General features: G+C 41.8%; 3 protein-coding genes across 4 annotated transcripts; 2 read left to right on the forward strand and 1 right to left on the reverse strand.

Annotated features, from left to right (window-relative positions):
* Positions 1-4298: 4298 nt before the first annotated feature.
* LOC102714595 (binding partner of ACD11 1-like) lies at positions 4299-6650 on the reverse strand. 2 transcript variants are annotated; one of them, XM_015842205.2, is made up of 6 exons: positions 6450-6650; positions 5941-6060; positions 5629-5732; positions 5459-5534; positions 5178-5261; positions 4299-5066 (listed from the first exon to the last, which is right to left on the reverse strand). In XM_015842205.2, the coding sequence occupies exons 1-6, from the start codon at positions 6453-6455 to the stop codon at positions 4485-4487; spliced, it is 972 nt and encodes a 323-aa protein (XP_015697691.2). In that variant the 5' UTR covers positions 6456-6650; the 3' UTR covers positions 4299-4484. The 2 variants fall into 2 exon arrangements, with proteins under 2 accessions (XP_015697691.2, XP_040384910.1); XM_040528976.1 differs by lacking the exon at positions 5941-6060 and having other exon boundaries at positions 4305-5066; positions 6450-6649.
* A 2489-nt stretch (positions 6651-9139) lies between these two features.
* Positions 9140-14500, forward strand: LOC102714870. The gene is made up of 9 exons (XM_006663453.2): positions 9140-10144; positions 10247-10375; positions 10462-10554; positions 10631-10834; positions 11728-12003; positions 12090-12198; positions 12786-12919; positions 13512-13595; positions 13939-14500. The coding sequence occupies exons 1-9, from the start codon at positions 9140-9142 to the stop codon at positions 14035-14037; spliced, it is 2133 nt and encodes a 710-aa protein (XP_006663516.2). The 3' UTR covers positions 14038-14500.
* Positions 14501-17438: 2938 nt separating this feature from the next.
* Positions 17439-21418, forward strand: LOC102715157. The gene is made up of 4 exons (XM_015842363.2): positions 17439-17839; positions 18026-19608; positions 19690-20787; positions 20865-21418. Exons 2-4 carry the CDS (start codon positions 18799-18801, stop codon positions 21045-21047), a joined length of 2091 nt encoding a protein of 696 aa, XP_015697849.1. The 5' UTR covers positions 17439-17839; positions 18026-18798; the 3' UTR covers positions 21048-21418.
* The last annotated feature ends 512 nt before the right edge of the window (positions 21419-21930 follow it).

Raw genomic sequence — 21930 nt, forward strand, 5'->3', positions numbered from 1 at the left:
TGTTGTTATAAAAATAAAAATAAACCGATTTTGAGTTTGCCCATAATTACATAATTGATGCACTATCTACTTAACTAACCAGCAAGTAACCCTTTTTTTTTGCCACCGGAAGGATTTCAGTCATTCTCAACACATATCAGGATGAACTGGTTTCAGGCCACATTTGTTCTAATTTAGGATTATTGTAATTTAAAATAGTTTTAAACAAACTTCCTTGTTGCGGTGGGACAGCGGAGGAGGACGTCCGGGCACTGTGGATAACGTAAAACAAACCTATAATCGGTTACTTGCTACTTATGTTTATAAGCTAAAATTTTAATTTTAAATTTAAATTTAGAGTTTGTCACCGAAGTTTATTTTCTAGGCTATATTTTTATATATAGATTTTATTTTGTTTATAAATTATTGTTCGCTTGCAAATATGCCGTTTAACCTTTTTTCACGAAAAAATAAAACAATCACACTCTAATGCTAGACGTACTTTGCTTGATGAGATGATATCCTGTAGTTTGGATCTAACCATGTATATTTTTTTTGTTGCATATAACAAAGAACAGTAACTACCTTTTTTTGGAATATAAGAGGGAAGAAGAGCCACTATTGTTACCATGTCTCGTGCAACTGGAAATGGGATAAGAGTTTCTTTTGGACCTTTTGTTTTACTCTCTAATACTGAATGCATTCGATAAGATCGGACAGACGGAAGAACGACGACTTCGTTTTTTTTTACGTAGTTATTAAGGTAAGATAAGATAAGATAAGGAAGGAGATGAGTATCCTTTGTAGATTGGCATAGAAATGATGGGTGTAGTTGGCTGCTATTGTCACTACAATAGCCATAGCTCCATCATGGTTCACCAAACCGTGAGCCCTCCAAAGCCGCTGCCCGGCGGAGTGCGGTTATCTCGTGATTATCATGATTTCTTTACGGTTCGCACGATAATTATGATAGTACTAGCTTGTGTTTTCTAAATGATTATAAACGTTTTAGAAAAAAATATACTAGGCATAATTTATCTGGTTAAGTTTCTTTGCGGTGGAAATTGCCTACCTAAACTTAAGCCTTAGACTCGAGGATATCATAATTAATCTCTAAAAGGTATATATATATATATATATATATATATATATATATATATATGGGGGATGTGCATATATGTGTTCATAAGAGTAAATATTCAGGCATGTATACAAGTGTTTCTGTTTACACTGTGTTTTCAAAAAGTTTTTTTACTAAATGTAAATATGAAATACTTTATTACAGTGTGGTCGAGCCAACGAGCTACCAACTACACTCATATTGGAAGAGAAAATATCATGTTTGAGAATGCAAGTTGTGGAAGCATTATTTTTTTCGATACACTTCAAAAATGATTATTTTTAACTAAGGTCGAATGTCAGACGGAAGTTAGGAAACTATCATGTTTGAGAATGCAAGTTGTGGAAGCATTATTTTTTTCGATACACTTCAAAAATGATTATTTTTAACTAACGTCGAATGTCAGACGGAAGTTAGGAATATTGAGGAAAAAACAAAAAAGCTTAGGCACCCATGTTATAGAGTTGCTACGTGTACAAACCGTACACGTGGGTACACGTGAAGCACCAAGTGCAAGACCTGATTAGGAACAAAGGTGCCCCCGAAGAGGCAACACCTGCCTTCGTGGAAAACCTTTTATGTATATGTCGCGAACATCAAATTTAGCGAGGTGGGACAAAACTTGTCGTTAATCTCCAATACCGAATTCCAAGCAAATTCTCGGCCGATGAGCACGTCCACATGGCGCAACAACAACCGTCCGATTTTCAACAGCAGTTCAGCACTGCTCGTCTCTTCCAGATCGCTTGCGTAGTTGCGTGTCGTCTTTCTCCTTATCTCTGATCTCTCACTTCTTTAATAGTTTAATTAGAGAATCGCACACTGGCTTCTCTCTCTTTATCTTAAACATGTGCGGCTTCTTATCTTTTTTATATATAAGGAAACTAAAAAAGCAATCAATTATAAATGGAATAATACCAGCACTATTTATCAAAAGACACGTTGGATGCATTTTTCTACTATATGAATGTAGTACCATAAGTATAATAAATGGCTATAAAAATAGTTTAGAACAATAATATTAAATATCAATTTTAAAACATAGTTAACGTCATGCATAATTAATCATTATATTGATTGAGCACATTATATATATATATATGTGTATATATATATGTGTGTATATATAATATATATTGTGTGTGCGCGCGCACGTGCACGTGCTGCTCCAGGTCAAGTTAATTTTAATTATGTAAATTTAAATAAGTTTTAAAAATAAATTGTGTGTCAAGTCGGAAATAGTAAATTATGATAAACATATGATTGATTTAAGAAATGTAGGTTGCATCGATAAGCTTATAATTGATAAAAATAAATTACGATCAACATAATAAACTAATTTAATAATATAGATGGTCTTCCATTCTCACTTGACTGATCATACCGGCAGGTAAAGACAAAAATAAATTAAAAATGACTTTGTTATGGTTTAAACCTAGCATATCTAAGTTTATGATCAATGCTTTGACCATTGAGGTACAAACTTTTTTTACTAAGGTCAAGTGTGAATCATGTGGAAACAACAGTTTTCGAACAAGCATTACTAAAAAGAAAAAGAAAGAAACACAAAACATACTCTCGACGAGGATTGAACCGGTGAACTTTCACTTACGAAACGAACACGCTGTTATTGTTCTACATGCCGCAACTCACTCAAGTTAGAGCAGTTGGACAAAAAGGAAGACCACGCAGGAGGTGGGTAAAAAGACGAATAGCAAAAACACTATCAATTTTTATAATAAGAGATATAGCAAATTAAATAAATTGAACGTCGTCAAGGAAAAATTGTAGTCAAAATACAATTGATTTTACAATCGTATGTTGCATTTAAAAGCTTATATTTGATAATAGTAAATAGTGTTCAACATCTATATCCTACGCCTTTTTATGGTTTTTATTTGACGCAAGTATTCAATTTTAAACAGATATCTTCTTAATTTCCATTTTTTACAAATCTTCTTAATTCTCTTTTCTTTTGTCTTCTTTTTCTCTTCTCTTCTTTACCTTTTACTCTCTCCGTACGAAAATAATTAATGTTACGTCAAATAAAAATTTTGGGAGGGAGTATATCATTTCTTCTTCTTTTCTTCTTTATTTTCCTTTCTTCTTTTCTCCTATCTGCCTTTACCTTCTTATCCCCCATGCAAGCTCTTCTTCTCCCATGTAATTCTTATAATTCTGGAATGGTTGATTGAAATCCAAATTAGATATCAATTTTATGTTCGATCCAGATAAAACATCTTTTTGTTTTTTTAAAAAAAATAGGTAAACATATGCTTGGTTTGTTTTTAAACAAGCATGCAAAACACCTGCTTTTAAAAGAGTAGATACGATATCCTAAATTAAGAAAAACACACGTCGGATGCATGCGCTAGCCCTAGATCGAACCCCGAACATGTTGTTTGCTTAGGAACACATTACCCCGAACATGTTGTTGTTGTTGAGTCTAAATTCGGTCACGAAACGGACCGAATTTACAGATAGTAGGACACTGTTGCTTTTTATAATAGGTATATATAAGGGGGCATTTAACTTTTTGCCACCCTAAAAAATGAAACCTAACATATTTGCCACCTGCTATCTATGACATGTGGGCCCTCATGTGTCTATGACATATGGACTCAGTGACAAATATGTTAGCACCATTTCTAAGAGTGTCAAAAAGTTAATTTTTCCATATATAAGAGCAAGTTAAATAGTATAGCCAATTATTAGCTCCAAATCATCTATAGTCAATTTAATAGTCAATTCATACAATAGTTACCTTCAAAATATATACTACATTGTTCACCACCTGTCTTGTGTCTTGGAGTCCGTGCTATAACTGGCTACAAATCTCTTTTCTCTCTTATCTTCTTAAAATATGTTACATGTTACTATTGTACCTGCCCATCTACATTGCACTGCGGCGAAGCCGCGTGTTCTTTCTAGTTAATATGGTACTTGCCTGCACAGTCTAGGACGTACCGTACGAGATCACCGGGGGTCCGGGGGCACCCGCCGCGCCGGCGCCGCCCATGCGTTCCTTCCTCCAGCCGTCTGCTGCTCCGATGAACTCTACTCCACGTCACTGCAACGACAGCGAGGCATCGCGAACTCCGGCGAGCTCATTATGTTATCCACGGTGGCCGGACTTCCTCCGCCGTCCCGCCTCCACATGGAAGTTTGTCCATGCAATGCCATGGCTGATCTTGATCAAGATCATCAACGAGCAAGGACGAGTGTGATTGATCGATCAGCATGTCCAATCTAATTCCCCTTGTTAATCTCCGTCGTAAATAAATTTATTAGCAATCTAGCATTGCATCGTTGATGTAGTCTAAGAACCATAATTATTACACCTCGCAGATAATTAACCAGAAGAGAACAAAAATTGTCGTAACATCTACAGTGCCTTGTTCTTGTGGTGGCCATCTGGTTCGCGAGCTGCGTGCGCGTGCGCGGGCGGCGCGGCCTGCACCTGCGAGTGCGCAACGTCGCCGGCGCTGGCGCCGGCGCCGTTGTCCGTCCTGCCCAGGTGGTCCTCCTCCTCGGCCCGCTCCACCTTCTCCTTCGTCATGGCGCCGACGTCGAACGCGGCCCGGGCGACGGCGCCCATGGCGGCGGATACCCACGCGGCGCCGCGCGACGCGTAGGGGCTCCCCGCCACCACGCTCGCCGCGCCCTGCTCGGCCGCGGCGACCGCGACCCGGGCGAGCTCCGACACCTGGAACCGCTCGTCCACGCCGCGCACGGCGCCGCGCGCCGCCGCCGTCCCGGCGCTGAACTTGTCGCTGAGCCCGAACCGGCGGTCCAGCGACGCCACCCGCGCGCTCGCCGTCGACAGCAGCTGGTGCCGGTCGTCGAACGACCGGGCACGCTTCAGGGCGTCCTTGCTCAGCACGAAGCCCTTCGCCAGCATCGTGCTCACCACCTCCTCCGCTTTCTTCACCGCCGCCTCCGTCGGCGTCCTCGGCGAGCTCGTCTCCTTGTACATAATTCCAATCCAAAGATGAGCACCCACAGAATTGTTCAGAATTATTCCAATCACGGTGATCTCATTGCAAGCGAAGAACATGTGCTCCCCTCAAATTCTCACCTGTCTCTGAAAGTAGGCTTCTGGAGGCAGCACATAGTCTTCCACTGGTGTAATGTTCACCGAAGCTTCAGATATGCTCGCTCCCTGAAAAAAACAAAGTTCATCAAGACATTTGAAGATTTAAAACCATTTCAAGAATCCATATTTGAAAGCATTTCAAGATTGAAGTTTGAAAGAACTCTCAAGATTGCAGGTAAAGAGAGGAACAGGAAAAATAAAACACAAGGATCAGAGATAAAATGGATGAAGCCCAGACGCATGCATTCAGAGTAAGAACTCACGGAGAGGAGCAGGGCTGTGTCCGCTCCATGGAACTCCTTGAAGGTCACATAGGCAACTTGTGATGTCTCTGACTCCCTGCAATTTAAGAGAGCTCCAACAGCAATGGCATAAGAAACAAATCATGCTGATTAATGAATGGTCTTGCACGATCGAGGACTAGTGTACTGACCTTCGCATTTCCACGTATTCAACCTCACCAGAGAAGGAGAAGAACTCCTTGATGTTGTCAGCAGTCGCCGACATGGAGATGTTGGTGACCTTGATTGTTCTTACCTGAACCAAGAAAGCAGAAATAAAAAAAAATCAACATAGAACTAAAGGATCACACTGTGTGTCAGTTAAGCAGACCAAAAGCATTATGCCAATCAGGTCATGAATTTAGTCAAGAAATCTCATGTGTTTCAAATGGATCCATGGCTGCCTAGAAGGGATCAAGGTGTGACAGACAGAAACAGACAGCATGGGGTGACGTGCCACTCACATCTGAGACATCAATGGTCCAATTGAGGGGAGTGCTGATGAGTTGAGGAGATGGTGGTGATGAAGTGCTGAATTGGGGAGGAGTCATCCCTATCTTCAGATAGCCCGGGTCCAGCCGGACCTGCAGCAGGTAGAGAATGCATGTGTGATCAAATCGATCAGGGGCTTAATCTTGTTTTCCAAACAGAAGATGGCATGACTTTTTGGGGACTTGTATCAATGTGAATCAGTCTAGGCAGAAATTCTTCGCAAAGTTTCTGCAGATCAATTGACAGACTGAAGAAAAATGGTGCAACGATAACAAGAGTTTGGGATTCCTAGAGGTCCATTGAGATGATATAAATACTACATGTTTCCTGACGAAAGATCACTAGATCAATAGAAGACGCAGAGAACGATTTAACTGCAAAGAATCTGAACCAACAAGGAAGAACAATAAAGAGTTCTTGCCTCCTTCCCTATCCAAGAACTGAATAACCAATAATAATAATGAGTTTTGTGATCACTCACAGCCATGAACAACGACTCTTGTATCCACCAATAGCTGCAAACCAGCTAATGGCGTAACTGAATTCTACCTCTTGTTTGTTCACTCAATCTTCTTTTTCCATTCGATTGAATCGATCGATGTTACTGCTCACTAACAGCCCAGGATCAGAGAGAGATTTAGACAGAGAGAGAGAGAGAGAGAGAGAGAGAGAGAGAGAGGGAGGAGAGGACAAAACGGTATATAGACAAGGTGGCCGGCATGGATGGAGCAGCGGCAACTTCGGGTTCAGTCGTCGTGCGTGCGTGCAGTAGAGAGAAGCACAGTGACAGACTGATAGCGTCTCGTTTGCCACTACCGGTTCAAACGGACGAATCTACTGCGTATTCGTTTTTGGAAAATAGGATTTTGTGCTAGAGTAAAAATAAAAACTGTGGTTTGCTGCCTTTTTCAAAACACAGGACAACACACACTATCTCCTAAGGCACGTACAATATTAGCTGACTCTCTCAATCGTCATATAAGCAAATTTAGTGATGTGGAGGAAAAAGAGGGAATAAGAGAGAAAAGCTGTTGCCATGCATGACAACAGCTTAAAGTCGACTCTTAGTATTTATTAAGAAAACTTTATTATATAAGAATGTATAAAAAGAAAACTAGCTTAATAAAAAATATTTTATTGCATTAATGAAGAAACTATATCTGGCTCTACCTTTATATGTATCATTATAAAATAGACTTTTGTTGCTGACGTGGCTTAAGATACAGTCTACAATGGGCTCTGCCTTTAAACATATCTAAAAACGCATACAAGCAAACCCTATCTCTATGAGCACCTTCAAAACTTGGATGGCACATCCTAGAGATTGACCTGCCACCTTGATTAGCTTTGGCGACAATACTTTTGTTGCAAAATGGCTAACACAGGCGTGCCAGCGTGCCCGCTAACCAGCGTGAATATAACATCGTATATACAAACTGTCTGTATAAAAACTAGCTTAATTAAGAAATAAATTAAAATACTAATTATGTATTTTTATTTGAATATAGTTGTCTTTTGAATCAACGTTCAACCATTTATTTTATGAGAAATTGATTTGTAAATAAAAAATTAAACAACATATTTACAAATGAAAATAATTTATAAATATTTTTTATATACGTGATCTAAGCGATCTAAACGCAAATACCGAAAATAAATTACCGAAGAAACCCATAATAAACTTTTATAGAAGCATTTGAAGAGTTGCCATGGGTTGTGTTCCTGTAGTAATGCAAGATAAAATATTATCTAATTTTAAATAGCTATTTAATATTTTTTTTAAAAAAATAACTACTACTCCCTCCGCTTATAATGTAAAATGTTTGACTTTTTCTTCTAATGTTTGACTATTTATCTTATTCAAAAAAATTATAAAAATATCATTTATTTTGCTGGTGACTTAAATAACTTTAACCACGACTTGTCATTTTTTATATTTGTACTAAATTTTAAATAAGACGAATGATCAAACCAAACATCTCGTATTATGAAACGGATGTATTATAAAATTTAAAACTATCCTAAAAGACAAGATGATGCATTTACGATTAAAACCTTACACCTCAGTATGCCAAAGGTAAAAGAAAGAAAAAGCGGTGCAAAACATCACACTTCAAAGAATGTAGCATACGTAAGTACTTATCTGCAAAACTCTTTCTTCAAAGAATGTAGCATACCACGCCTTTTCGTACTTGGCGCCGTTTCGAAGCGCCCCGCCCCGCCGCGCCTACGCAGCGTTCGTTGTTTCCCGAACCTTCCAGAATGAATCGAAGCGCGGCCGCCTCCGTACGGACGCCCTCAGGAGCAGCGGCCCCACTCCCCCTCGTGGTCGTGGGCCCCACATCCCAACAGCCGAAAGGCCCGAAACCGCCATCTTCCTTCTCCCCTCGCCGGCTGCCCCCCACCCCCTCTTCCCGCTCCTCCTCGGAAAATACTCGCTCGCTCGCCATCGCAAAGCCGGCTCCTCCCGCTTGAGCATTTCGCCGAGCACCTCGCGGGCGTTGCCGTTCGGTGGCCTCCGGCGCCGTACTCAAGCTTCTGCCTCGCGCGCGTGATCCCGGCGCCGTGACGCGCCTCCAAATGGCCGGCGCGGCAGTGGGGGAGCCGAAGCCGACCAACCGGGACTGGTCGGACTGCGACCCCACGTTCGCCGAGGAGGCCGAGGCGGCGACCGTCGCGGTGCGGACGCGGGGGGGCCCAGGGGCGGACGGATTCTCGGACGCGGAGGAGCTCATCAAAAGGTACCGGCACTCGCCGCTCGCCTACACCATCCTCGCGGAGTGGCACCGCGTGAACGGGGGCCTGGAGGGGGAGAGGGAGAACCTCGATCGCGCGGCGGAGCTCGCGCCGCGATGCCCGCGCACCGCCTTCATGCTCGCCGCCGTGCTCACGCGCATGGGCCTGTGGAACGATGTGGTGGAGGTGTGCGACCGCAGCCTCCGCGTGCGGGAGCCCACCGACCCGGCGCTCCACTTCCCCTACCAGAGAAACCGCGTCGTCACCAAAAGTCCGGAGCATAGGATTGCGTCTACCCGAGAAGGGATCCGTCAGCTGCGTCTCGCGGCCGTGAAGCGCATGAGGACGGCGATTCCACCGAAGCCTTCGTTGTCCGAGCCGGACTGGCCGCCGGTAAGTGCCGAGCTCCACGTTGCTCGCGATCTCTGGCGCGGCATGAGCGAGGAGGAGCGGCAAGCCTTCCTGAAGGTGAGTTTTGAAGATATGGAGTCGTACTGCCGCTCGAGAGGGTTGCTACAGTTGACACGTGTGCTCTCAGCTGCTGCAGAGAAGAAGTTCCTCGGTTCACGTGATAAGTCGTGTTTTCTTTGGATTTGCCCCGTATGCCCCATCATCATCCCGCTTCATGAAGGATTTTATCACGATAAGACGCAGTTTATGATTCATATGGAGACGTTCCACATTAAGATTGAGGATGAAGAGTACGAAAAAATGCGGTCAATAATGCCTGAAACAATACCTGACCATGAGATGGAGCTTCTCAAATCATGGAGATGGGAGCCACAGCCAATCGATGGAGATGATTTGGCAGAGAGGGCAAAGATCTTGAGCGATGTTAAGAGGATTGTTTCTAAGCTCATTGATCGGGAGGCCATCTCTCTCAACCTTCTGTACGCCATCTATACGTTCATAATGACCTGGGTTAGGCCAGCCAGACCTTATGTAGTATCAATGTGCGGGTGCTGTGGGATCGGACAGTTGAGTTCTGAGCGCCTCAAGGAGCTGTATAAATTGCTCGAGCCACTTACATATATCCTTACAGGTTATGAACATCAGACGCGTCACAATGGTGAACAAGAGAGCCAGCAGGATTCGCTTGTTGCAACTTTCTTGGTTAATGAGACAGGCACCTACATGTGTTTTGATTGTGGGAAGATTGCGTCAACAAAAGCTGATGGTTCTAACCAGCTGATAGATGAAATGTTTGACAGTCTATTCTGTGAATCATTGCTTATGTATCCCTCGGAATCATGGGATGACATGACGCAAAGATGTTTTGGTTTTGGACCTGACATCGTTAAAAAGATGAGGGAAGCATTGGATAAACTGAAGACGAATTGCAGCTCATGTGAAATCCTAAAAGGCAAATTTCCTGATTTTTTCCTTCCTGACGCTATACTTGAGACTGTCTTTGACGCCAAGTCTTATTTTCATTCTGGGGTATCACCTTCCTCTTTACTACATTATGTTTGTTCTCTGGTTTTATAAACAGCATTTTAAACTTGTTGATTATTGCTTAAATCCTACTTGCTGCATTTGTAGATTGACTGTGCACAAGTTGAAATGCTATTAATTGATGCTGAGGTGGATTACCTGAGGAAAAGACTTTTGGAAACCTGTCGAATGAATATCGTTCTGACCGTTTTACCTGTTGCAAAGGCTTGCCTTTGGGTCAGCACAGTTCTTCTATCACCAACTAAACTCCTAACGCATTATTTATACAACCTTTTCTTATGTATGATATTTATTGTTGACAGGACAAATGGAATAATAGCCCCCCACAGAAGGCTCTGCGTCTTTGTCCACTAAATGATCTGGAACTAGAAGCTCCTTTGGATATGATTCTCCGGGTAACTTGCGTTTGCCTCGTTCAATTTTATATTTGGCTATTGGTTTGCATTTCTCTCATTCTCTGCACATCTGCAGTCTTTGTGGCACCTAAGGCGATTCCATGATACTCTTCAGAAGATACCGTGTAAATTCCCTCATGTTAAAGATGGAGAGAGTCAAATTGGGATGGAATTGCGTGAAATATTTGATTCTTGGGATGATGATGAAGAATGCAAACCATGCGACCCATGTGGGTCAACAAGATTTGCAGATTTTTCAAATTCTCTGGTTTATAAAAAGGTCTGTTAGGTTCACTATTTGTTTCTCACTTATAAATCTGTGACCTCCCTTAATGAAATTCTAGCCATCCCGCCTTGGGATGGCTCGGCAAAAAAAAAAAAATCTGTGACCTCCAAAAAAGGGTTTTTTTATCGTCCTTAAAAAAGTATCTTAAGGTACCATACTTTTTACATTAAAAAAAATGGTACATTGAGGTACATTCTACATTGAGGTATCAAAAATTTGTACTAAAATTCTTGGTATCTTGAAGTATTTTTCAAGGACGGTAAAAAGCTCTTCAAAAAAAATATAGGATGGGTTCGGCTAGGAGGAGGTTACCCGGAGCGAAAAACGTAGTAAATAAATTACTACATAATTAATTATTAGTTATAAAAATAAAAAATAGATTAATATGATATTTTAAAGCAACATTACTATAGAAAAATTTCGTAAAAAATACACCATTTAGCAGTTTGGAAAGTATGCGCGCGGAAAACGAGAAAATCTAGATAAATTACCTGGGTGCCGAACGGGGCCATAGTGTGCTTTCGTAACCATACCATGTTGTCTACAGTCTACTCATAGTTATACCAGATGAGTTCATGTAAATAAACTAGATAGGCTTCTCTATCTTGACAGATTCCTTAGCCAACTCTTTTGTGCACCTCATTCTGAAGTTCGTAGGAGCAGATTAGATTAAAGTCCTGTTTATCGGGATAGATTGTGGCAGATTAAATTCTGCAAATGATTCTGTAACTATTTTTAACCATGAATCACCTTTATACTATCTTTAGACTACGGACCAAGTTCCACATGCATTCCTGAGTACATATTGACTGTAACACACATTTTTCTTTTTGGCCTGTTGCTGTCCTAGGCCCATAGCTAATGAGAAGATTGGTTTTTATTTGCAGGATGGAAATAGGAGGACTGCAACCGAAATTGTGAAAATAATCTTTCGGAGACTGCACTCGTCGCAAACTCCTTTGCATTTTGAGTTCAAGTGTGAAAGTTTGGAACAGCAAACAGTAGTTGAGCCCAGTCTACATAGTTGTATATGCCTAATGCATGATCTTTTTGGATTACACATTTGTGAAAATAAATGCAACTGTATGAATGAGGTCCCCAGGAAATACAAGCATACTACATTCTTCCACAATATTGATTTGGGCGCTGTTGGAAACGCTAAGGTGCGCACTGCACGATGTATCCTTTTCTCCTTTCCTTTTTTTATGTATTTGGTTCCATTAAACTAACATCTCTTTCACTTATTCAGTTTGAATCTTTGAGTGAACTCTTGAAAGTTATGGAGTCCAGGATTGAAAGTTGTGGGCATAAGGTTCCCCAGTACTCTCTTTTATATCCACCACGTTTGTTCATGACTGGTAGGGTTGTCTTCTCAACTGACATTTTGCATGTCATTATGTATATATACTTTCTCTATTTAGGAGAAAGAGGTAGGTCAATTAAAGAAATCATGTGATTAATATGCCATATGATCTTTTATTGCTGAAAAACAAATCAATCATTGAATATAAACCGTACCATAGGCCTCGTGTAATGACAACACAAAATATTTAATTGCCATCAGATAGTCCTCCGTTAATTTGACATCATCTTCCATGCACATAGAGCATTTTATTCATTTCCAACAATTTGGGAACACCTAGGATGAAGTAAGTGTTTTTTTTATTAACATGAAGAAAGGAACTATGAATGACTCTTAAGATGGGTAATGGGGTCTTCCATGTACTGATTGGTACACCTGAGGTACATATGCACCTTACATGAACTGAGATATGTGTAGAACTTAAACTAGATGTCTTGTTTCACTGAAGAGAAGACACCTAGATAAACTAGATATATTGGTTTGGGGATATAGATCTTCCATCTGGTGAACTTAGCTCTTCTAATCATAAGCTTTTCATATACAAATTTATTTGCTTTATCTTCTTTTGCTGATTGCTCACAGTTTTCCAATGGAAGAATGACAAAGTGTGCCACATTAACATGCATGAAGTATTGTTGAACCTAACAACGGAGTTGGACATCAGTCATTTCTACGGAGGTTTGCCTCCAGGAAGCAATTATACTCTGGTTTCTGCGGTATGTGCTGAGAGAAGCCTTTGCTATCAATGAAAAATGCAAATTCACTTGTGCTTGACATGTGCTTTGCTTTTCTTCTAAGTTTTAGTGTGCTCTGAACCGAGGCTGTCCACTACTTCTATTAGTGAACATAGGAAGGAAGTAGATGCAGTTAGCCATTTGATAGTATTAGTTAACTTGAAGGTGTTCAACTGTCCTGATAATTAGAGTTGTGAATCCTCTGTGACTGGTCTGCTATCAGATGTTAAGACTGTATACTGGACATTATTCTTCCCTGAGATACACATATGAGCATTTCTATCTTTTGTTTATTACAGATCCTATAAGTATTATGCTCCAGATGAGATTTTAATATGGGCTGTAATTCATACTTTTCAAATTAGTTGATTGAAAGGTTTCATTGGTATCATCTTAAAAAAGTGACTCTTCTTGTACATCATTGTAAATTTTGTGATCTTTTTGGTCGCTAAGCAGTAGGTGCTTCATCGGTTGTTTAATGTCAGATTATCACAAGTGTGTGCTTTATTTATGTTTACTCTCAAACTAGCATCCCTGTAATACTTACCTGGGTAATTATCTCACTATTTGTCAGGTATGCTGTAATGATCGGGGGCAATACATCTGCTTTGCTCGCAACAACAACAGATGGCTCACTTACGGAAACAACGCAGTCATGGTAATTCCTGATCAACTCTGGCCTCATATTTGAGTTTTGACTTCCGGCTCCCATTTGGTTTTTGAATAAACTACTCCCTCCGTTTCATAATATAAGATATTTGATTTTTTTACTTATAATATTTGACCATTTGTCTTATTCAAAAAATTATGAAAATATCATTTATTTTGCTTGTGACTTACTTTATTATCAAAAAAATTTTTAAGCACGAGTTATCATTTTTTATATTTATACTAAATATTTTTAATAAAACGAATGATCAAACGTTGCAATCAAAGAGTCAAACATTTTACATTATGAAACGGAGGTAGTATATATCAATATGTGTGTTTTGTCGCTGCAGTCTGCTGAATCCTGGCAAGAATCAACCGACCGGTACCGTCAGGACAATCTCCGTCCTGAAGTCGTTTTCTTTGAGCATGCCATACGCTCCAGCAGATGAAACTTCAAGGTCTGATGTGGCTGTAGATTGGTACCAGTTGAGGCATGCAGACGTAGTCCCCTCCCTGGAGCACATAAGGAATGATCGCAAATGTTAGCTGATTTCTGGGGCGTTGAGATCAGGGGAACTCCTTTGCTTCGAGAGCATCACGCCCACGGCGGAGTCATGTGTATACTTGAGTAATTGCATGCTATCTCCGGTCACTGATGCATGACGTTTTGGGTCGAGCCTTCCTCTCGCGTACGGTGGGCCCCACCCGACATCGACCGGATGAACCAAAACACAGCAACAAAAAGTAGTCGCCTTCGTGCCGCCTCCGTTCTCGTTGTCCGTTCGGCAGCCTCCTTCCCCTCCGATAGCCAGTGTACACAAAACCGTGCTTATCGCGGTGATTATCACTGTAATTACACGTATCGCCAACATACGTTAGCGGTTTTTGGCGATACAGTTTCATAAATATCGTCCAGTTTAAAAATATTGAATTGAAAAAAATTAGTAGAAGAATAAAAAAAATTCATGGTGTTAGTTAAGTTGATCTCAGTGATGAAGAAAGTGTTTAGAAACAAGATATGAATCAATTAAAAAAAAGTCAAAAGGTGAGAAAAAATAAGTCGCACGGTTCTCGAGACCCAATGTGGAGGAATTTAAAATCGTAGCGATAATCATAGAAAACCACACGATAATCACGAAAAACCATATGATTATTATGATTGAAACATGATGTATTCAAAATCACGTGGTAATCGCACCATACTACGTGGTTATTATGATTCAAAATCGCCACAATATTCGTACCAAACCGCGCTATAATCGTGTCAAACCGTGGGGTTTGACATCCAAAATCGTGATATTTTTTTTGAATTTTTTAGTTTTTAATTTGCATGGTTTTTTTATCGATATCGTCGCTCCGGCTAGAACCAGTTTTGGCCTCTCCCACGGTGAATGAAACCTTGCCGATAGCTCGCTTTTCTTTGGTGATGCTTGCTTCCCACTCCACCTTGCCCGGTCATTCACCCCATCATGCAAAGCTAGTCCTGCTCTATTGTTGATCCAACGTTGCACTGGCAGTGCATGTATGTACACATACCCACCCACCTTATGCCTCAAGTCAGTTTCATGATGCCACATAGGTCGTTCCTGCTTTTCATGGCTAGGAACCATAAGCCAACCAATCGGGATCAGTTGGACTACAACCATAGGTGCACCTAGAAGGTTGGCATGCCAATCGCCGCACACAATGACGAGGCTAGAGTCAAGATTGTGACAATCATGCCTCACCATGGCTCCTGATCTGCTACCTCGCTGCACAACCACATCCCTCATTGTAGGATGGTAGGCGCAAGAGTGGGTGCTCAAAGATGGTGGATAGTGGACACATGTCACTTGAGAGACTAATGCAACAATAGGGAGATGGTGTTGATGGTGTTGGAGCTGGAGCTCAAGAAGATCACCACCACTATCATACGAATAGTGGTGGTACTCCCCCTTTGCCCTCTCCCTTCGGACCTCTGTCTTTTCTGCCTCGATGTACTACCCTATGTCATCGTCATGGGACTTGCATGCAATAGTTAACGCAGCCCCAAGTAGGATTGGGGGTAACGAGGAGGCCTCTGATATGTCACAAAATAAATCCAAGAGGCATTAGCTAGGGCTGGAGGGCAGCATTGGCATGGTGGAGTCAGATGTGCGCATCGCAGGGTGAGAGAGTCATGGAGATTGGAGTCACTGCAAAACTAGTTTGATGGTAGAAGAGGCCTCTCCACATGATGGACTCCCTGATGCTGTTGACCACCTTGGCGTGAAGGGACAACCCAAAAGATCTATATGAAATGCACCACACGGTAGATTCTTGTTCAACCGCCTAGGACTACCTCATCTTATGCATGACCAATGCGTTGTCAGAAGGAGGCGAAGAGTAGAGAGGTAAAAAATAAAGCGAACATGCCACTGGCACATTGGTCCTATCATATTTATTTTATTTTCTAATTGTAATGTCACATAAATGCTATATAGAACATTAAGGCCAAAGACTATGTTAGTGTGCATGTATCAGTAGGATAAAACCATCCTCTAACCATTTAAGAGAGACACGAATTTCAATGCTCCCCTCTTATCCGCTTCTCAGGAAAGTATTCTGAATTTTTAAGGAGACATTCCTCATCTAAATAGTTATAAAAGAATTTTTAAAAATAAAGATAGATTAATACTAAGTGCTTATTCGGTCAATGTTAGAGTTAGAGTTGTATCATGAGCTACCGCAGTCATTTCTCAAGTACACATGACTATCTCATTCACCATGGTCTGATCGTCATCTCATTCGTAGCGGTCAGGCCACTACATCGTTGTCATCTTCACCGTTTTCTCACCATCGTCTCACCTCACGCTCTACCCGCAAATCGTAGACACCTCCTCCCTCTCCCATCGCGTCGCCATGACTCACCCACGATGAGACACATGGGTGAATCGAGGAGGATGCAACAAACTCTTATTGTTTTCGATGGAATTTGATGTCATGCGATTGTTGGGAAAAAACAAAGTTAATAACACGATGATTGTTTTTTTCTACCAGACAATAAGTACGGGTTATATCACGTTGATATATATCACTGTATGTACTGAAGTGATTATTTGATATTATTGTTAATGGTCTCTAACTAATATTTTTAGGTAATACGATATTTTTGCACATTGCCTTAAATGTATATGATATATTACTTGAATTGAATTAAAGCTCAATTAATTTTTCAAACATAAAATTTACTTATTAATAAAAATATTATGACATCTTAGCGTTACTACAGGTATATAACTAATACTACTTTAATGAACTAACGGTCTCTACTCTCTAGTAAGGCAGCAGACCCACAAAATTTTGGATTAACAATTTCGACGATACAAATCGCAAAGCTCCCCTCTTCTCCTCTTCTTGGGAAAGTATTTTAAACTCCTAAGAGACATTCCTTATATATTGCTGTCATCTAAATAGTTACTAAAAGGTTTTGAAAAGTTATAAAGATAGCTAAATATATACAACTCCAGTTCAAATAGGACTTCTAAAAATTATAACAAATATGATTACGAGTATATTTATACTATTCAGAGTTTAATTTGTTATTTTTGTTTGGATTGTACTAGTCATATTTAAAACTTGCATTTTTAGAGCGATATATCTTATAGTAATATCTTCATTTTTTAAATTTTTTTAACAAGAGTTAAATGCACTGGAGGTACACATACTTGTCAAGTGGTGTCAAATACATACACATTCTGTCAAAAACGAGATTTGGCACCCAAAACTTGTTTAATGGTTTGCATTAGGTACAAAACCGGGTTTGGGCTAGTTCCCCCATTACGTGGCATCCAGCGTAGCATGAACATTTGCAAATAAACCCCTCTCGTTGTCCCCATATTCACTTCGATCGCATTGAGAAACCCGTCGGCCCAGAGGGAGGCAAAAGGGTAGGCGGGGCGGAGGGAGTCACGAGGGCGATCGACGGCGGTCGATGGTGATCGGCGGTGATCGGCCGTGATCGACGAGGATTGTTGAGCGCACTTGACTCCGGCAGGGACACGCCGAACGGCGGCATTGACTTGGCGACCACTGCGCCGACCTCGAGGTCCACGGCAATGGGGAGCAGCACCACATCCTACGACCACCGAGCCCACCTCTAGGTCCACGGTGGCAGGGGCAGCACCACGTCCTACGACTCCACCTCTGCATCCCTCATCTCCGCCGGCGAGCACGGTGGTGCGAGGATGGCGCCATCCATTCGACGTAAAGGGGAAACACCACCGGTATACAGTAAGTGCATCCCATATACTCAAATGACATGTCGATTGTGGATTAGTTCAGTCTAAAATTGGTTAGATTCTGGGGTAAAGTCGTTGTGATTTTGGTTAGGGTTTAGGTTATGGTTCAGGTTGCAGCATAATTGTCTAGGTTATGTCATTAGGATTGATTTTTGGTTCAAATTGGTGGCTTTTGCAGGTCTTGGTGATGATCTTTTTTCAGTGGAAGTGCACCATGGTGGCTTTTTTGTTGGGTTCGGGGAGAACAGGGCTTACATTGATGAAAAGATGGACTAGTTTGATCATTGTGACATAGACAGCTGGTCACCTTTGTGGTTTGATGATTTTGTTGAACAACTTGGCTACAAGCAGAGCACACGTCCTATGGTATATTGGCTCTTACCTGGTAAGACTCTTGCAGACGACTTAAGGATTATTGAGTCTGATTCAGATACACTTGCTATGTCCTCTATTGTGAACAAGATCAAGAACTTTGTGGTTTATTTGGATCATGACAAGTCTTTTGCTGGGATCAATTGGGATGACATTGTAGCAAACCCAATAGCTACATTACCAAAGGTTGTGAGCCCACATAAGGTCCATGTTGTTGATAGAAAGATTGGTGAGAAGTTGCCTGAATTTTACTCCAATGTCAGAGTAGATGCAACGGCATCAAGTGAAGATAGAGTTAGTGTAGAGCATAATAGTGGAACTGAAGAGAGTGATGAGGATTCAGATTATTGTGATAGTGACTATGGGCTAGAGTAAGCAGATGATGACCTTTTTGTGGACAATGTGGATGAAGATGTTGTTGATGAAGGTGTTGCAAAAGGAAAGAAATTAGGCAAGGGAAAGAAGGCATCAAGAAATAGTGGCTGCAATGAAGGGGCAGATTTTTCAAGTGATGATGAGGGGCTGCAAGTGCCAGATTTTGAAGGAGAAGGTGCAGGTGGTTTGAAATTCAAAACTTGGATGCTAGAGGACATCAACAATCCTGTATTCAAAATGGGCATGGTTTTTGGTTCAGTTCAGGAGATAAGGAAGGCAATAACTGAGTACTCTCTACAGAATAGAGTTAGCATCAAGTTGGTTAGAAATGAGAAGAAAAGGGTAAATGCTGCTTGTGAAGAAGATTGTCCTTGGAGGTTGCATTCTTCATGGGACAAGAGGTGTGATGGAATGATGATCAAGGCTTACAGTGCTAAGCACAGTTGCCAAAAGAAGTGGGAGTTGAAGAAATGCACTGCAAACTGGTTAGCAGAAAAGTATTTGGAAACATTCAGAGCTGATGATAAGATGACCCTAACTAACTTTGCAAGGACTATCCAAAAAGATTGGCACTTGACACCATCCAGAAGCAAGCTTGCTAGGGCTAGAAGGTTGGCAATGCAACAAATTCATGGAGATGAGGTGAAGCAATATAGTATGCTATGGGACTATGCACAAGAATTGAGGAGAACAAATCCTGGTAGCACTTTCTTTCTCAACCTTCTGGGGCCTAGGTTCCATACTTTGTATATTTCACTTGATGCATGCAAAAGAGGTTTTCTGTCAGCCTACAGACCTATCATATGCCTTGATGGTTGCCATATCAAGACAAAGTATGGAGGACAATTATTAACTGCAATTGGTATTGACCCTAACGACTGCATATATCCTATAGCAATGGGAGTGGTTGAAGTTGAAAGTCTGACAACATGGAAATGGTTTCTAGAGACACTCAAACAAGACCTTGGGATAGAAAACACCTACCCATGGACTATAATGACAGACAAACAGAAGGTATCTTAACTCCTAACTCTGTTATCACTTGTTGTGCTGCTGTGTTATCACTTACCCATGGACTTTATGTGATGCTTGCAGGGCTTAATTCCTGCTGTTCAGCAGGTGTTTCCTAAATCTGAACACAGATTTTGTGTGAGGCACCTATATTCTAACTTCCAGCAACAGTTCAAGGGAGAAAACTTGAAGAATCAGCTATGGGCTTGTGCAAGATCTAGCAGTGTTATGGAGTGGAACAAGAACATGGAAATCATGAAGACTCTGAATGCAAAAGCATATGGCTGGCTAGAGAAAATGCCACCAAATACTTGGGTAAGAGCATTTTTCAGCACCTTCCCTAAGTGTGACATTTTATTGAACAATAACTATGAGGTTTTTAACAAATACATATTAGATGCTAGGGAAATGCCTATTCTGAGTATGTTGGAAAGGATAAAATGTCATATTATGACTAGGCACTACACCAAAGGGAAGGAGGTGGGTGAAGTGTGGGCTGGCCCAATCTGTCCCAAAATCAGGAAAAATGTGCAAAAAATCGTGGAATTAGCAAACACATGTTATGCACTTCCTGCTGGCAAAGGTATTTTCATGGTGGAGCACAAGGGGTTTTCTTATACAGTTGACATAATGAAGCACCAATGTGATTGCAGAAGATGGGATCTTACAGGGATTCCTTGCAGCCATGGCATGGGTTGTTCGAGAAGTGAGAGAATTCCAGCTGAGTCTGTTCTTCCACATTGCTACACTGCTGAGGCATATACTGCTGCATATGCTCATATGATTTGGCCCTGTAGTGATAGGAACACATGGGAAAAGGTTGATGCAGCTGAAGTGTTACCCCCTGTCTATGTGAAAAAAGTTGGCAGGCCACCAAAATCCAGAAGGAAGCAGCCATTTGAGAAAGAAGGGAGAAATGGTGAGACTAAAATGTCAAGGCATGGAGCACAAATGACATGCAAGTATTGTGGTGTTTTTGGACATAATAGTGCTGGCTGTCAACTCAAGAAGGCAGGTCAGAGGCCCAAGTTACAACCACAAAGAAGCACTGCAACTCCAAGTGTTGAAGTTATGCATGATGATGAGCCTAGTATCACTCAGGAACAAGTGCAATATGAGGTATTTAGTGGCCCTGCAACATCACAATTAACCAACACAATGCTTTCCCAAATGGAGGTTGAGGTAAATAACTACCAGCAAGCCTTCTCCTTCTATTTATCCCACTTTTTGTCACTGAAATCTATTTCATATGCTTGCAGGCAACACAATGTAGTAGAGTGGAGGTCGAACAAGAACCCTTGCCTGATTCCTTGTTCATCTCATCCAACCGACCTGCAGCAAGGCCAGTGCCACCTACCACTGCAACCAAGGTGGGCAAAGCCATAATTTCCAAGCCCAAGGCTGTTGGTAAACCAGGAAAGAAGAAAGCAAAGAAGAGCTGACTAATTCATGTCCTACAGCTCAACATTTTGTGAATTCAGTTTTTGGTGTAATACTTTTAGTCTTTCTACATGTCAGTTTGATGAACACGTGCTTTGGGACAAGAAAATGTTCAGGTTGCTTACAAGTATTAGCTTAAGTGAATATGGAGACAATGACAAGGGGTTATTTGCAAAAGTTCATGTCACGCTGGATGTCACGTAATGGGGGAAACCGGTCCAAACCCGGTTTTGTACCTAATGCAAACCATTAAACAAGTTTTGGGTGCCAAATCTCGTTTTTGAGAGAATGTGTATGTATTTGACACCACTTGACAAGTATGTGTACCTCCGGTGCATTTAACTCTTTTAACGATTATTTAAATGACAGGATGTTCCACGCGAGTTTAAAAACAGAGGATGTCGCTCAATAGTTTAAAATCACTCCCTCCACTTCTGCCGTCCCCCCTCTCCTCTACTCTCCTCTCCTCTCCCTGCCACGCCACGACTAAACGGCCCCTCTCCCTCCCGCGCACCGAGGCGCCACACCCCAGCGCAGCGGAAGTGCTTCCAGAAGCTTCCAGAATGGAGTACGACGAGGCCTTGGAGGGTGGGCCCCACACCTCCCGTCGGCTGTGGGCCCCACAGCACGACGGCGCTGAACCAACGCACTCATCGTCATCTCGAAAGAAGAAAGAAAACGCGCTGCTCGCCGGCCGGCCAGCTGCATTACCATTCCTCCGCCTCCGCCTCCGCCCCCTCGGAAATACTTGCTCCCCAAGCCATCTCATCGCCACCCCTCGCGCGAGCCGCCCCCGCAGCGGTTGACTCGTCCTCCTCCTCCCTCGCTTCGGCATTTCGCCGAACATCTCGCACGCGGTGGGGTGGGGGCGTCGTGACGCCGCAG

This window comes from Oryza brachyantha, chromosome 11 (assembly GCF_000231095.2).
Source record: "Oryza brachyantha chromosome 11, ObraRS2, whole genome shotgun sequence".
Classification (NCBI taxonomy): domain Eukaryota; kingdom Viridiplantae; phylum Streptophyta; class Magnoliopsida; order Poales; family Poaceae; genus Oryza; species Oryza brachyantha.